We start from the raw sequence: 15,797 nt of genomic DNA, 5'->3' as shown, positions 1-15,797 counted from the left end.
ATGGCGGAGAGCCTGAGCCCCTGCTCCCCACGGGGCCAGTGCCAGCCCGGCATGGGCGCCAACGCCTCGTCCGCCAACATGGACGCCAACGCCTCCTCCTCAGTGCTGGGCGGCGGCGCCTGGAGGGGCCGGGAGCCCTTCTCCATCTTCACCGTCCTCATCCTGACCCTGCTGGTGCTGCTGACCGTGGCCACCTTCCTCTGGAACCTGCTGGTGCTGGCCACCATCCTGCGGGTGAAGGCCTTCCACCGGGTGCCCCACAACCTGGTGGCCTCCACGGCGGTGTCGGACGTGCTGGTGGCGGCGCTGGTGATGCCGCTGGGCCTGGTGAAGGAGCTGTCGGCCGGGCGGCGCTGGCGGCTGGGCCGGGAGCTGTGCCTGCTCTGGGTGTGCCTCGACGTGCTGTGCTGCACGGCCAGCATCTGGAACGTGACGGCCATCGCCCTGGACCGCTACTGGTCCGTCACCCGGCAGCTGCGGTACACGCTGCTCGCCCGCCGCCGCATCTCCAACGCGATGATCGCTCTCACCTGGCTGCTCTCCGCCGCCATCTCCCTGGCCCCGCTGCTGGGCTGGGGCCAGACCTACAGCCCCGAGCAGGAGCGCTGCCAGCTCAGCCAGGACCCGTCCTACACCATCGTCTCCACCGGCGGGGCCTTCTACCTGCCCCTCTGCGTGGTGCTCTTCGTCTACTGGAAGATCTACAAGGCGGCCAAGTTCCGCACGGGGGGCCGCAGGAGGAACGCCGTGGGGCCGCTGCCCGAGGCCGCCCAGGTAAGGCTGGGCCAGGGTGGGGAGCCCCTGCTGCTCCTCCTGGAGCTGAGATCCTGCTGCTCCTCACCTCCTCACCCCTGCCCTGGTGAGCTCGGCTCAGCCCGAAGGGTGAGAGGTGCCCTGGGGCTCCCCCGTGAGTTTAACTTGGTCACAGGCTGGACGTGAGCAGTAATTAGCCAGTCAAAAAGTGCAGCTCCAGGAGAAGAGCTTTATTCTCATTTTTTCCTTGTATAAGAGTAAGGGACAGGTGCATTCGCTGCCAGTCGGGAGAGACTTTTGAAAATTGTCTCTTTGTTGGAGTTTTTTTTCCTCTTTATGCTTTTTATAGCGTTGGTGGGGTAAAAATAAGACGTAAACAGATCCCCAGGTCCTGTACCAAGATAAATGCACATTTATCTACCAGGACAGACTTTGTGTGTCTGAATAGATTCTGGTAAGCAAATTACGCTCTCTCTCTATATATACATATATACATATGTCCTTGGGATATTTTACCTTGAATACTGCTCACTGCACAGTGTTGAAGCAATGAGCAGTCGTTTCTGGTTTTAAATTACCTGCTGGCTTCAAAACTGCGTTCTCCTTTCCCAAAGATTGTAATCCTGCAGTGCCCTAGCCATTTGGGAGGTCTCATTCATTTTGGGGATACACCTTGCTGACAGGAAAGCTGTGTCCCTTCAGAGGGGTTGGGGTTGGCTCCTTCTGCTCCATCAGTCAGGCTCTCTGCAGGATGCTGCTGTCACCCATTCCATGCTTCCACCGTGCTTGTAAACTTTCCCTGCTTTCTTTCGCACATTCTTGCTCTCACTCCTACCAGTCAGTCTTTATGGTTTTGTGGTTGCATCTTGCACTTCCTAAGCCCAGTCCCTTCCCAGTAGCCAAAGTTGAGCTGTGTGATGTTAGAGAAACCTACAGAGAACATTTCTGTTCCATTGGGGCTAATCCTGCAGAGCCTCATTCCCCTGCAAAATCCTATCTTTGATTTGAAGTCAAGGAAACTCATTATTAGGGTCACAAGTAAGAGCCTGTACGTTTGTCCCCAGATTTTTGCAAGAACTGTGATTAGACTCACAGATCTGGATCATGTCTTGGAGATACTTTTAATATATATTGATTTATGAAGATACCATCTATGAAAAAGCAAAAACAATGTTAGAAAAGTTGAGAATGTCTCCTCTAGTGGCATTTTTTTTCCTACGATCTTCAGCCCCTAGTTTGCACCAAATTTCTAAGTACGATGCAAGTATTGCTTGGAGTTAATGTATAATTCCTTCAAGCACAAAAGCCAGCTGATTATTTGTAGTGGTTTTGCATGCTCTATCTTCTGCATACACACATACCCATACAGGACCAGTTGTTTGGAATCTAAAATTCCTGGAAGTGAAATGAGCTGAGACACTTTCAGTGACAGTTTTAGCAGGACAGAGTCTGTCTGCAAATTGTCCCAGTTCTGTCTGCAAGAGGCCCAGCGTGGGCCCAGCATGGCTGCAGGTAAGTGCTTTTTGCTGATGCAACCTCTGGGGGCTGCTTTAGGCTGCTCTGACAAAAGGGCTCAGCCAGAGTGAGCTAAACACCCGTTCAGGAGGGGTTATTGCAATACCAGCAAATGCTCAAGCCTTTGCTGGAGTAGGTCTTCTTTCTCATGTTGGTGTGATTGACATACTAACTTCTCCCAACAGGAATTCTTGAATCTCCAGTTGCTGTGTACTGGCAACTTCCTCCATTGTCCCAGCAGCTCCTTTTGCTGACTTAAATTAAAAGACTTCTGTGATTCAGATGCAAACTTTACTCCTCTCCTGAATGAAGAGCTGATGCTGCATGTGTACATTAAATGAACTCATGGATCAAGCCAGCTGGCATTCAGGATGCATTTCTTGTTTTCTTTCTAAATTAAGATACTGAGGTTTACTCACTGCATGTTATCCTGATCCTTTTTAAGCTTGTGATAGTAGGATCCATCACATCCACAGGAAGAGTAGCAGTTCCCCTGTGAATTCTGGAGGGGAATCTTCACACACATCACTACTTTCTTTGGCAAAACCTTGTTTTTTTTTTTTTTAACATGCAAACACAAAGGTAACTTTGCCAAGCTTTTCTTCTCCACATGCAGGGCTGATCAGGCTGTAAGCATCAGCTCTGTCCTCTCTGACGGGGCAAATTCTGTTCTGCTTCTTGTGGTTTGCCCATCAGCTCATTGTAATTTCCTCCTTCTTTCTCCCTTAATGTCTCTCCTCCCTCTACTTTCTTCCATCCTTCTCAGAGAATGCTCACCTGTCATGCTCGCCCTGGCAACATTTTCCTTCTGTCACTGTGACTCTGGATGTGAATTCCTCTCTGCATCTCTGTCAGTTCTTACCCCAGGTGCCCTGCACCACTTGATCTGAGGAATATTAGTGAGGCTTTTTTGGCAGACTATGCCAAAGGCTTCCAGTGCTTCCCAGCCTGGAGGTGAGCAATAGCAGCAGTGATCCCTGCTGGGAGAGATGTCTGTGTTGCCCTCAGGAATGAGCTGTCAGGTAGTGCTGGGTTGGAACTGCACAGCAGGGCTGCAGCTCACAGCCTGAGGAGCAACCAGCTGGTGAATTCTGGCAAGTGTAAGGACAGAAAAGGTCTGAGTTCATAGCACTCAGATGCCAGTAGGGATGTCTTGGGAAAACCAATGCGCAAAGTGGAGCAGTGAGGGTGGTGCCTTGATGTTTGTCAGCCAACAGAGTCAGGCACCAAAGTGCTTTGCAGGTTGCCCCTATATATAAGTGTGTATATATATATATATATATATAATGGTTTGGGTTTTTTTCACAGACAATAGACATTTCTTTGAAACTGGGCATTGGCTTCCATACCTTATGTTCCTACACTCTCACAGACCTGCAGAGCAGAATGGCTACAAAATATCTATTTTGAGTCATTCTTTGGTTAAAATTTTACTTGTGTTTTTGAAAAATACTTTTCCAAAGCCATTGAAAAAAATTCAGGTGAAGGAGATGGACATGAGAAGCATCTGAGATGCTTCAGGTTTTAATGAGAACTTGGTTTTTTTGCTTTCCTTTGAAATAAAATAATTGCCGAATTGGGATCCTAAATTAAGCTGGTGCTTTCATAATTGTTTGTTTGCCAATTATGAAACTCCCTAAAAAGTGAATGCTGCAGGCAACACTGAATGGGTGACCCTCATTAAAAATCTGGTGATATGCCATCACTGACAGAGAGCTATGCTCTGTCACATCTTGTTGACAGCAGGCAATAATTCTCTCTCTAAAGAGTCCAATTGAAATAAATGAGACTGCTTGAAAAACAGCAGATCCTGCTGGGTAGTGCCCTTTTAAATCAATGAAATCCCTTGTAGCATAGGGATAGCCCAGCAAAACCAAGGATGATGGGATCTGAATGTCTGCATTGCTTACACGTAGCAATTGCAAAATCAGGTTTAAATTTTCATAGGAGGAGTTAAAAATCAATTTCTGTTGATGATTGTTGGAAGTTGGTGGTGTTTTTTTTTTTGTTTTGTTTTTTTTTGTTTTGTTTTGTTTTGTTTTGTTGTTGTTGTTGTTGTTGTTTTTTCTTTCCCCCTTCTCAAAGTACTTATATAGTGTATAAAAACATTAGGGATGATCCAAACCTTAGAGTTTTGTGAGAATCCTTCCCACTTTGGATAACATCAGGCCCCAGAGATCCAGAGGTGCTCTGTTGTTCTGCACTTTGGCCTATTCAACTTCTGCAACTCACTTAACCAGCCAGGACAATGTGGGAATAAAAACAGATTCTTCTTTTTTGAAGGGATCATGGGCCTTTTATTTCTTATTTCTGCCTTTGTACAAGTAGAAAGAGATGGGTCAGGAAACAACTTTCACCTGTCCAGAAGAGTTGCCAAAAACATCCGGAAAGGAGTGAGGCAGGAAGCAAAATGGAGTGGGTAGTGATTTCTTGGGAGAAATTCAGTTAGTCCTGCTTATAGCAGAAGAAAATCCTGTGAGAGAAAGTGGGTGTTCTTCTCCCTGCCGAATGAACTGTCATGTTGATGGAGCATCCAAGAGAGCGTAGACATTTCAGTGTTTTGATCCTTTGTTGTGCATTTAGTTTCTCGCGTTCTTGTTCAAAGAGCCAGGGCTGCACTGAGGCACTAAAGACCTTTGCTGAACCACACTGGGATAGGCAAAGCTCTGAATTTGTGGTACTAAGCCAGGTTTGATTGATGTTTATCATCTTTACTGTTGTTTTGTGATTGCAGACCCTGCAGGTGCAGGACAAACACACACAGAGCACCTGCCACGAAGGACCAGTAATAACAATCATTAAAGCTATAAGGAACATTTTAAATCAAGGGGTTTTGTCAGAAGCTCCTTGGTGGCATGTTTTCTATGACATTCTAGGAACACAGGAATTGGGAACACACAGCTCTGGGAACATGTAGCCATTTAGGAACCAGTAATTTAATGGGGACAAATCAAATTGAAGGGGCATTGAACTATAATTGCTGATCAATGTACAGAAGAATAAATTCTGGAACCAAAACCAAACTCCTTTGTGGCTGTAGCAGGATTTGTACTTGAGCTCATTTCCTTCATTTACTCTATTATTCTCACAGAACAGCAGTCATCTCTGCACTTCCCACAGCCCGTTGTCCTGGAAATAGCTGATTTCATGAGTTCAGAACCAAATTCTGGCTTCAGTGTAGCAGTCCTTTCGTATTTCAGTCCTTTCCTGCTATTTCCTCAGTGCTCCTGGAGCACTGCCTGTGCAGATGGGAGGAAATCTGTGCCTGAGGCAGAGTGTGCTGCTAGACACCGAGTGAGAACAGTGTGCAGCACTGCAGAGATGGCTCCAGCATAACCCCAGGCATCTCCATGGACTGCTCTAATTTACAGTCTGTGACCACCTCTTCTGCTGTCACAGCCTGCTTGCTAGTGCTCATCAGTGTGCCCAAATTGGGGGTAAAGGTTCCATACTTGTCCTTTGTTCTGTGTGGTACAAGGATAAAGGTCAGCTGTTGTGACTTAGAGTGGAAACTGGAGTCATGCAAAGCCTTGGGACTGGCACTGGGAACTGCAGATTTGGTACAGTTAGAGCTGCATTTAGTTCTAGCAAGTAATTTACAAAATGTAGCATGATCTATTTGCACTTGCTGTTTTGTGTTCAGAGGCCTGACCCAACAACCAGTGAAATTTGTAAAAACTCCTCTGACTTCAGCAGGAGCTTGACCAGGCTGTAAATGCAGGCTTCATTCTGCAAAACACCTGAGGACTGAGGTATCTTCTAGCAAAGGAAATGAAATAACTTTTTCTTACAATATGTAATTAAGTGATAGAAGGGTCACTGCTAGAAAATTCTGCAGTCAGAAGTAGTGAAAAGGCTGTGATTTGATGATGGCACACAGCAGGCTCCATCTTTTGAGCAAGAGCTGAAGGTTAAACACAGGACCAAACTGTGCCTGATGCTCATGACAATGTCCTTTGTGTGGCTGTTCCCAAGAGGCACTTATGTAACTATTCCTCAGGGCTAAGACATAATATTTCATGGTTGCTTGTCACAGATTTGTCCTCGTGTCATGCATTCATCCCTTTTTGCAGAGTGTGATTAAGGACGTGCAGAGCAAGTCCTTCTGCTGACAAATGGTGTGATCCTTGCTACATGAGGGGTGTCCCATTTTAATTGTCAGAACAGATGTGATTTTCATTTTCCTCCATTATTTGCCTGCACCCATAATCTGCTGCTCTTGCGTTGTGCAGCCCTGTGTCGTGTCTGGGGGTGCAGACAGGGATATCCATCCTGAAGAGTGATTGTTCAGCCACTGCCAGTGCTTCCTTGTCTGAATTGCTGTGCTCATCCTGAGCAGAGGCCCTCCATCTATTACAAAGGTAGCACATGCTTGTGGAATATGTAGCTAATTTAACAATGACCCGTATTTGAAGTGCTGTCAAAGTCTTGCAGTCCCTGTGAATTATCCACTCAGGCAAATTTTACAGCCTTAAACTGTTGCTTTTATTGTACTCTTTTCATAACTGTAGCACCTAGAAGAACTTTAATATCACAGACTCTTCAGTCTTCAGATTAGAATCTCTAGGGAGTGTCTTCATCTGGTCAGACTCAAAGCACACGAATAACTTCTGCCCCAGAGCACTGTACTCACTGCAGAGATGAATGTCTTGCCCTTAGCGAGAGGAGACAAGAAGCACTGGAGTAGCTGAATTTTTTTCCTCTTTTATATAAGTTATGCTAAAGCCAGAGTTTGAACTGCAGGCTAATTGAAATGGTGTTTTTCTGGCAATGGAGTACTTTCTGAGAAAGTTCAGAATCACAGAATGGCTGGACTTGGAAGGAACCTCTGGAAATCATCCAGTCCAAGATCCCTGCTGAAGCAATTCACCTAGAGAGTGTCTAAAGGCCATGTATCAGCATGAGTCTGTGCAGGGATAGGCAGCAGACACAGGCCTTTGTTAGCCTGCCTTAACCTGATTTCCACCTAGGTATGAAGACTTCCAGTAAAATAAACTGGAAAAGAATCCCACAGTACACATGGTGCCAGGTACTCTTTATTTAGCTCTGTTTGTCAGTTACACTTGGCAGCTTTTCCAGGGTAATGAGGAGCCTGGTTAACTCTGGCACTCTGGGGCATTTGCTTTCTTTCAGCATGGAAGGAATGGAGTTCAGGCCTTTTGTGGTAGGTGCACAGATGTTGTGCTGTCATTTAAAAGTAATACTTCATTCAAACAAACTGTCTTGGTAAGAAACTGTGTTTGCTTTTGTTTGAGGTGAAGGAAGCTTCGCAGGAACCACAGATGGTGTTTACAGCTCGTCGTGCAGCTATCACTTTCCAGACAGATGGAGAAACATGGAGAGAACAGAAAGAGAAAAAGGCAGCTCTGATGGTTGGCATCTTAATAGGAGTTTTTGTACTGTGCTGGATCCCTTTCTTCATCACAGAATTAATAAGTCCCCTCTGTTCCTGCAACATCCCTCCCGTCTGGAAAAGCATCTTTCTTTGGCTTGGCTACTCAAATTCTTTCTTTAATCCTCTAATTTATACAGCATTTAACAAAAACTACAACAATGCCTTCAAGAACCTTTTTGTAAAGCAAAGATAAAAGGGGACACAGAAGAGAAAATTATTGCATAATAAAGAGATTTCTTGAGGGAAACATGCCTGTGATATGTACAGTTTTCATGCACAAGAGCTACTTGAGGAGATTTAGGAGCAGTGAAAAAGAAGATGGAAGATGTCTGGATATAAACCTACTGAGAGTTTACAGTTCCCCCTTAGAAATACATCTGTGCTACGCCAGGGTTGGCAAAGAAGGTGGAAGCAGGGAATGCCTCCTGTCTGCTCTTCAAATCATCACAGGCTGAGGTGTGCCAGCGGAGCTCTGTGTGTGTCGGGTGCCGCGGCTGTCACACCCAACAGGCTCATCCCGCCCAGCCAGCCCCGGGGCCGTGCTGGAGCTCTCCTCATTAGCAAAGGCACCGCTGGGAGCTGCTAATTGAGCAATACTGACACGTTTGTGATAACGGGCAGCATGCTGATTTCGGTTTGGAGATTTATCTGGAAGGGAATAAACATGCTGCAGTCAATCAGTCATTGAGTTGATGTGAAATTAAAGTGGGTGACCAGGCAGCTCAGAAACACACCCTGCCAGGATTGAAGGGCTGTGTGCTCTGCAAGCGGCAGGGTTTCATGGGCAGGCCAGGTCAAACAGAGGTCAGCTGTGTCCCCTGGGGTTAAGTGAAACTTGGGAGGCAAGTACAGAATTATTCAGAGCCCCTGAGCACGTGTTCTCACTGCTTCCACAGGAGGCTCTAGTGAGGGTTTTTCACTTGTGTTGTCCCCTCTCACTCTGCCAGGCTCAGACTTTCCCTGTTTCATGAAACCCAGGTGAGCTTAAGATAGACACCAACACCTGCAAGTGAACAGGGACTGTATGCATGGTTATTTCATGCTACCATACAACTGAGCAGTCATCTGTGTTACAAACACCCAACAAGATGTTCAGTCACACCAGGTGTGCTGGCAGCAACATCTGGCTGCCTGGCAGTGGTAGGTGGGTGCCTGCACCATGTCTGGGGCTCTTGCACCATAAATGTGCTCATCACCCAACCTGGCTGAAGTCCACAGTTTGTCAGGTGGCATCAACTTCCTTCTGCTGTAACAAAGGTGTTCACACCATCAACAGGTCTAAATGACTCCCCAAAACCCAAAGGGATTCAAACCCAAGCCTTAAATCATCTTCCCAAGATGACAAACACCCCTGACCTGAATATATTATATATATATAATATACATAAATAATCTATTTCCTTGCCTACTGCCAAGTGCATCTTGCTCCACATTTGTTTCTCTGGTGGGTTTTACTTCCTCCCCTGCTCTGAGTGGGAGAGCTGACGGCATCTCTGAGTATTTCTAGCATGGCAGCTTTTTACTGACACACAGTCCCAGGAGGCTTAAGGGAGCTTGGCTGTATCTCAGGAGCACAGTGTATGGTGAGCTCAGGCAGTGCTGAACCTCACACCTGCACTGCTGTCACAGTCCAGTGTGACCTGCTGTGCCTGCAGCCACAGCCACCTGTGAGTCTTGCATTCCTGCAGAGGATACTTCTCTCACTTTCAGTGGGAGTTGAGAAATTTTAATAACCTAGAATTTCAAAGAGTTGTTAGATAGTGACTCAGACTTAAATGTCAATTTAAATAACTTTCCCTTGTGACTCTCAACTTGTCTGCATATGGAATAGCTACAATTCAAACCAGTGTTTGGAGGCTTAATTAAACCAGAAGGAAGGCACATATGTAAGAGATTGAGTGTTACTAAAACCTGCAGCCTCATTCAGAACCACTGACAATTTTTCAAGTCAATTGATTTTTTTCATGTGAGAGAGTCACTGCTCTAAAACCTGAGCTGGTGTAGAAAAGCATATAAATCTTCTGCATGTGGCACTCTTGAAGTTTCTAATAATCATGTTTTGGACAGATTTTAGTGCCTGTACTCCCTCAGCCTGGTAAGCCAAGTCATTCCTATCACACAAATCCAATACCAGTCCTGGTGCCTTGGCCCATCCCAGCCTGGCTGCAGGAGCTGCAGTGATGTCCAGTTGCACACTCCAACTGGAACAGCACCCAGCTCCAATTCCAGTTCCAGAACCCTTCCCCCTGAAGCAACACTGGCACCTTCTGCCATGGCTTGGCCTCTGGAACTTGGAAGAACAGCACAGAGCTGCAAGGCCCCTGTGCAGTTCCTGCAGCTGCACACATGCAGGGCATTGCTGCAGACACTGACCTGCAGCAGAGAGCCTTCAGCCAGCGGGAGAGCTGCAGCAGGGCACTGACACAGCTCTCCTCCTCAAGGATGAATTTAGCTCTCTTAGGAGGCGAGGCTGGGCCTCTGAAATTTTGCTGTGAGAAGTTCTGAAGATAAGCAGCCAGTGCTGTGCCCACCCAAGCATCTGTGCCAGCAGCAGTGACAGGCTCACACAGCCAGCCTCCCCCCGCACCCAGAGGCGACGAGAGGCAAGCAGAGCTTTCATTTCATTACAGTGTCTTTAGAAAGCTCTTCACAAAATCCACTTCCCACACTGGCTCTAAATGCAGACTGCATTTAGAAGAGCAGCAGCACATAATTCGAGATGTAAAATTCTGGGGTGTAATCACAGCTTACTGTGGAGCAAAGAAAATGTGTTATCAGTGGTTGTTATGTTATCAGCCTAATGTGCTGGATGCTCCCATATGAACTAAGATAAATGACACAGTGTCCTGACTACCCAAACAAAAAGAAAATAAAATCAGGTATTCTAAAGGGACATCATTTGGCACAGCTTAGATGTTATGGTCATTATTTGCCCAATAGAAGCTGCCCATTTGGAGTACACCAATCATCTCTGCTAGTAAGCAGTGGACTATTAGTTTTAAGCTTTATTTCCTGACACTGAATTTGCTCCTAGAAAAACTTACTGGAGCCTATTGCTCAGCAGAAGGGCACTGTTACATCCTGCAGCAGCTGTGCTGTGGGAGCCCAGAATGTGCAAAAATGAAAGGGCTTTGGAAGATGAGTGTGAGCAGATAATGCTAATAACCCTAATAAATAAATTAAGTTTTGCTGCAAGTCCTGTAAATGTTACTTCACAAGCCTGATAACAGCAAATGAAGTCAGGGAAGACCTCTTTCAAACAAGGAAACATAGCAATGCTGAAGAAAAATTCTGAGAAAGTCTCATTTCCTCAATTGCAGCCAGCTGAGATGGGGAATTAAGGCAGATTCTCCTTGCTGTTCCTCCCCAGGTATGAGGAGAAATGGCACCCAACACACAGAACCTGTGCCAGAAACAAGGAACAGCTGACGGAACTGCTTTCACACCCCTCACCAGCCTCCTTTCTTCTCCTTTTCACACAGGCTTCACACCAGAGGTAGTGGCCATCTGCCCTGGGCTCCATGTACAGCAGACAGTCAGCCATGATCTGGACTCTGATTTGTCCTTTGTGAGCAACAACCACATCTTCACAAACCTCAGATTTGTATCTTAGTCAAAATCACAAGCTCCTAGTCAGAGCAATGGATCACACTTTTTTATATTCCTTGTGGAAGTTTCCAGGTTATTGTGTTTGTAGCAGGTAACCATAAAATTTACCATTATACTGAACAAATAATCACATTGTTTATTCTACATGCAACTTCATTATTTACCCTAGTAAGGAAATTTTGCTTGATGCTAAGAAGCAATTGTGATTAAAATGATAAATCCCAAATTGAAATGCCCATTCAAGTTTTTTTTTTTTTTTAGAGTTGCATGGTACACAAACACAGCACAGCTTGAATTCCCAAGCAGGTCTCACCTTGGTGCCAAAGTTGAGTTACTCAATTTACAAACCAGAGCCTTACAGTTTCTATAGAGAACAAAGTTTGTAGACAGAAATAATGCCTCCTAATATCAAAGCTGACTACAGAAAGTCTGTAAGCAGCACTCAGTGCAGGTTTCCTTCTTTGAAGGAATGCTGAATGTAATTTTTTCCTTCTTTGAAGGGACTTGGAATCTGATTTTGCTTTTGTAATTTTGCTAGCCCTGGGCAGACCGACTTTTTGAACAGATGCAAGAGGAGCAGCCCAGATCTATTCCCTCACTAACCAGTGTGGGGGAGCAAGGTTCCAGCTGGCTCAGTAGGAAGGTTTTCTTTCTGTTTATGCTGAAGGAACAGGATATCACAAAAACAGTGACTCATTTGACCATGGACACGACTCATCTTTTAATGCACTTGTAATTCAAGACCCTGGGAAAGCTTCTAAGGCAAGTTCCACCTTAAAAACACAATAGCAGAATGTCACTGGGTTCCAAATATTCTTTATTTTATATTTGCTGCCATAGAAAGTAATCGAACAGCACTGTCATCAGTGTCAGTGGGAAAAAGGAACATGGGTTTTCTTCTCCTCAAGTTGGCATGTACATTAAGAAGTCAGTCCAAAATCCTGGTGTTAAGTACAAAAAAGCAACTGTTTGAATTATAAAATACTGTATATACAGATACAAAAAATGTCTCAGAAAGTGTCCCACAAAGTTTCTGAACTTTCAAGAGAAAAATCTTCAGCAGGGTAAGTAGGTTGTTGTCTTCAAAGGTGAGCATCAGTTCATTAGAGCAGAATGTTTCAATCTTTATCTTCCTATATTACAGGTGACAGACTTGGATTTTCATCCCAGCCGGGGATAATGTGGTGATCCTAGTATTAAGGTGTTTTTTTTTCCTGGAGCTATTAATTTAACAAGCACACTCTCTATATATAAAAATGAAATTTCAAAGGAATTTATACAACAGCTAGACTTTATAAAAATATAGATCTATAATTTTACACCAGGAATTATCCAAGGTAAGTTTTCATTTTCTTAGCCATTCGAAATTAATTGTTATCCTTTGGAATCCTATCTATGGCTAGAGTGTAAACTAAAATAATGTGAAGTTATTAGCTGGTAAAGCAAGTTTGAAGAATTTCATTCTGTGGGGTTTTTTTGGGCCAAAATTAACAAACTACTGCATTCCGCAGTAGTAGTTAATCCTGTGTGGTAGTGGACATAGTACACAGTACATGTAAACTTTCCAGAATTTTCACCTAATTCCATGTTAAAACCCAAATAAAAAACGTTCCCACTGTCCTTACTGTAGAAAAAAAAACAAAAACAACCCAAACCCAAATAAATAAAATTAGACAGTATTTCTATTTTGCTGTACTGTGTTAACTCTTTACTGTGTAGTGGAGGCAATAATCAATAATACAGCCATGTGATGAGGGAATGTAAACTGAACACATACTGGAAAAACCAGACTTTTACAGCTGTGTGTATATATATATTTTATATATATCTATATATCTACATTGCAGTTATAACTGTCACCTTACAAAAGAGATTCAATGGACTGAACAATCTTCTGTCAATTTCCCCAGCTGGAGTTCCTCAGGAAGAACTGGCTTTCAGCTTGGACAGCAGCATTTCATTCTTACGGCATTCCTGTAAACAGAGCAAACACAGGAGGAGGAATTGCTCTCAGCTCTGATACCTGTATCTCCACACCAACACAACCAAACCCTTTCTTTCATTTTGAAACATCTCCAAAATCCAAAGCAGTCTGGAATGAGTGATGAGTTGAAAATAATTTTGATTCGTCCGTAATGTTATTCCAGTGGCAATATTCATTAAACTTTATGACATGCAAGCCAGAAGGAACTCTGCTTGACCACCCATCTGAAGTTGTTACGTGTAGCTAAAGCAAATTCAGCTTTTCACTTATAAATAGAATAAATCTGAAATGGAGATTACTTGTAGGTGATTTGGAACTTCGCAAGACAGTTTGCAAAAGAGTCAGTGCTCAGAGAACAACTCTCAGTCAGGAAATGCATTTACATAAGTACTCCTGTGTTCAGTACCACAACCATGACTTCTTTTATTTTTAAGGGTAGCAGAGTTGAGCAGAAATTCCCTCACATGGCAATGGAAGAAAAATAGGTAAAAAACCTAAAAATAAATCTATCTAATTTCTGCAAGTAGGATGTAAAATCCTGTATGTCAGACAAGGAGCTGAACAGCCCCTGTCATTCTGCCAGAGTACAGTGTCTGAAACAGGAAGGAACTGTCTCAGAACAAAGCAGGAATAATTGCACAAAGATGTTTTTCCTCGAACATATGAAGCCAAATGACAATTCTGCCTGCAGCATTCCTTTTCATTCATTCATTCTCATGGAGACAGCAAGTAACAAAAGCCCATGATGATTAAAAGCTTGGGAAAGGCTAAATCAATGAAGTGTTATACAGTGCTTTCACAGTCATTAGGCAACAAGGCTGGTTTCTGAAGATTAACGACCAAGACCCTGCATTTCCTCCTTATTCACACATTTCCACACCCCTCTTTTCTCCAATACCTAACTGCTCACAGATCTTCAAGAGCTTCCCCCTGAAAACCAAAATACACCATTTCCTTGACAACCTCTCCCTGTAACATGGAGAGGTGCCAATCTAGCAGTGAAAGAACTCCCAGAATCAAATTCAGAGTTCACAGGGAGGAAATGACCAAGATACATCATGAAAATGGTGTGATAAGCATCATATCAGGAAATCTTGTGCATACATTAATGCACAAGTCACTGAACACATGACAGTTGAACACAGCAAAAGTGTTCTTACCTCTTTAAATTCTTTCACTGTTTTGAAGTAAAGCCTCTGTTTCTCTAGAAGCTCTAAGTATTCATCGTTCAACTGGTCTCTTCTCATTTTGTTTTCTTGCTTCTTCTTTTCCATCTGTTGGTATGCAGGAAGGGCAAGAGATCATATGTATGGGATACACATGGACATACTGCATAAGGAACAACTGCCTATAATGCACAAGGGGAGACACATACTTCATAAATGATACCCCGGGCTCGTGCTTGAAATGCAGTGAACACTTAAGTCAGCTCTTAAAAATGAAAAGCCTAATGCTGAATTCTCAAGTACCAGTGGCACTGTAGGTGCAACTGGGACAAGGGCATGTGATGGTTGGGACTCTGAGGTGCTGCTGACCCTCTTCAGCAGCAGAAAGCAGCTTCAGTCAGCTCCCAGTCTGAGAAACTGCCTGAGCTGCAGGTCTGACTGCACCCACACAGTCCAAATTGGAAGAGTTCTCACTGATTTCAGTGGCATTCAGCTGTCTCAGGCATTTAAATCACTACACTGCCAGTAATGAAGTTGAGGGGTGTAAGATTCCTGTCAGGACAAAGGTGTTAAAACACCTCTGTCATACTCTATTCATTGACATTTAGTGGTGAGAAGTTTCTGAGGGATGTGAAAAGAAATAATTCTTGTTAGTTGCTTGCCTAATTTGCACCTCATCTAATGGATCTTTTTATGCACAATTATTATCCAAGAGGCTTTGCTGAGATAATTCCCAGGTTCTGGCAAAGAAAGTGAGAGGAGTCAGACCTTCATTCGATTCTGTTTGATGCCTTCTACAATCTGCTCCATCTGCCGCAGAAACTGCTCCCGAGATCCAGACGATGCCATGGCTCTGGAAAGAAGAGAATGGAACACCTGACAGGGATGTGGGACACTGTGCCTCACCTGCAGCTGTCCAAAGTTCTCATTGCTTAGTGCTCTGTGTAAAAATTCATCCTTTTAATCACTGCTACCACTGACTGCAGCTCTTCAGGTGGTGTGAGCTACCAAAGGGATGGGCACAGAGAGAGCTCAGAGCCCATCCCAGGGGTTCTCCTGTCAGCTCAAGTCCTTGCTCTCATGTGCTCTACAGAAATCAACTGCTAATAACTAAATACAAACATAATTTAAGAAAAGCCTCTGTTGTGAATGGTAAGAAGGTGAATAGAGGTCTAGGAGAACAACAAATGTACAAAATAATTTCACACTGTAATAGGAAAAGCCTAGAAGTCATTTTAGACCTTAAAATCATTAGAGAAAAATAAACACTGGCTGATTCACAGACTGGTATTTGACCATGAACTTCTAAGGCAACTACAATTTTACTAGACTCCACACTATATCAAAATCTTCAAATACAGAGGTAGTTTATAAT

The 15,797-nt window shown here is 44.2% G+C and overlaps 2 protein-coding genes across 2 annotated transcripts in view; one reads left to right on the top strand and one right to left on the bottom strand.

Annotated features, from left to right (window-relative positions):
* LOC310911741 (5-hydroxytryptamine receptor 5A-like) lies at nucleotides 1–8,338 on the top strand (the record flags this gene model as incomplete). The annotated part of the gene is made up of 2 exons (XM_083865657.1): nucleotides 1–774; nucleotides 7,524–8,338. 2 exons carry the CDS (start codon nucleotides 1–3, stop codon nucleotides 7,854–7,856), a joined length of 1,107 nt encoding a protein of 368 aa, XP_083721783.1. The 3' UTR covers nucleotides 7,857–8,338.
* Nucleotides 8,339–11,115: 2,777 nt separating this feature from the next.
* Nucleotides 11,116–15,797, bottom strand: part of CCDC93 (CCC complex scaffolding subunit CCDC93) — a 35,873-nt gene continuing 31,191 nt past the window's right edge. The window contains exons 21-23 of the mRNA XM_083865656.1: nucleotides 15,191–15,275; nucleotides 14,417–14,530; nucleotides 11,116–13,246 (exon numbers count right to left, since the gene is read on the bottom strand). Coding sequence (XP_083721782.1) covers nucleotides 13,193–13,246; nucleotides 14,417–14,530; nucleotides 15,191–15,275 — 253 coding nt within the window. The 3' untranslated portion in view covers nucleotides 11,116–13,192. The remainder of the gene's footprint in view (nucleotides 13,247–14,416; nucleotides 14,531–15,190; nucleotides 15,276–15,797) is intronic.

Source organism: Zosterops lateralis, assembly GCF_965231275.1.
Source record: "Zosterops lateralis genome assembly, chromosome: 7".
Classification (NCBI taxonomy): Eukaryota; Metazoa; Chordata; class Aves; order Passeriformes; family Zosteropidae; genus Zosterops; species Zosterops lateralis.
The sequence above is the reverse complement of the archived record's forward strand: the minus strand, read 5'-3'. Positions and strand labels throughout refer to the sequence as shown.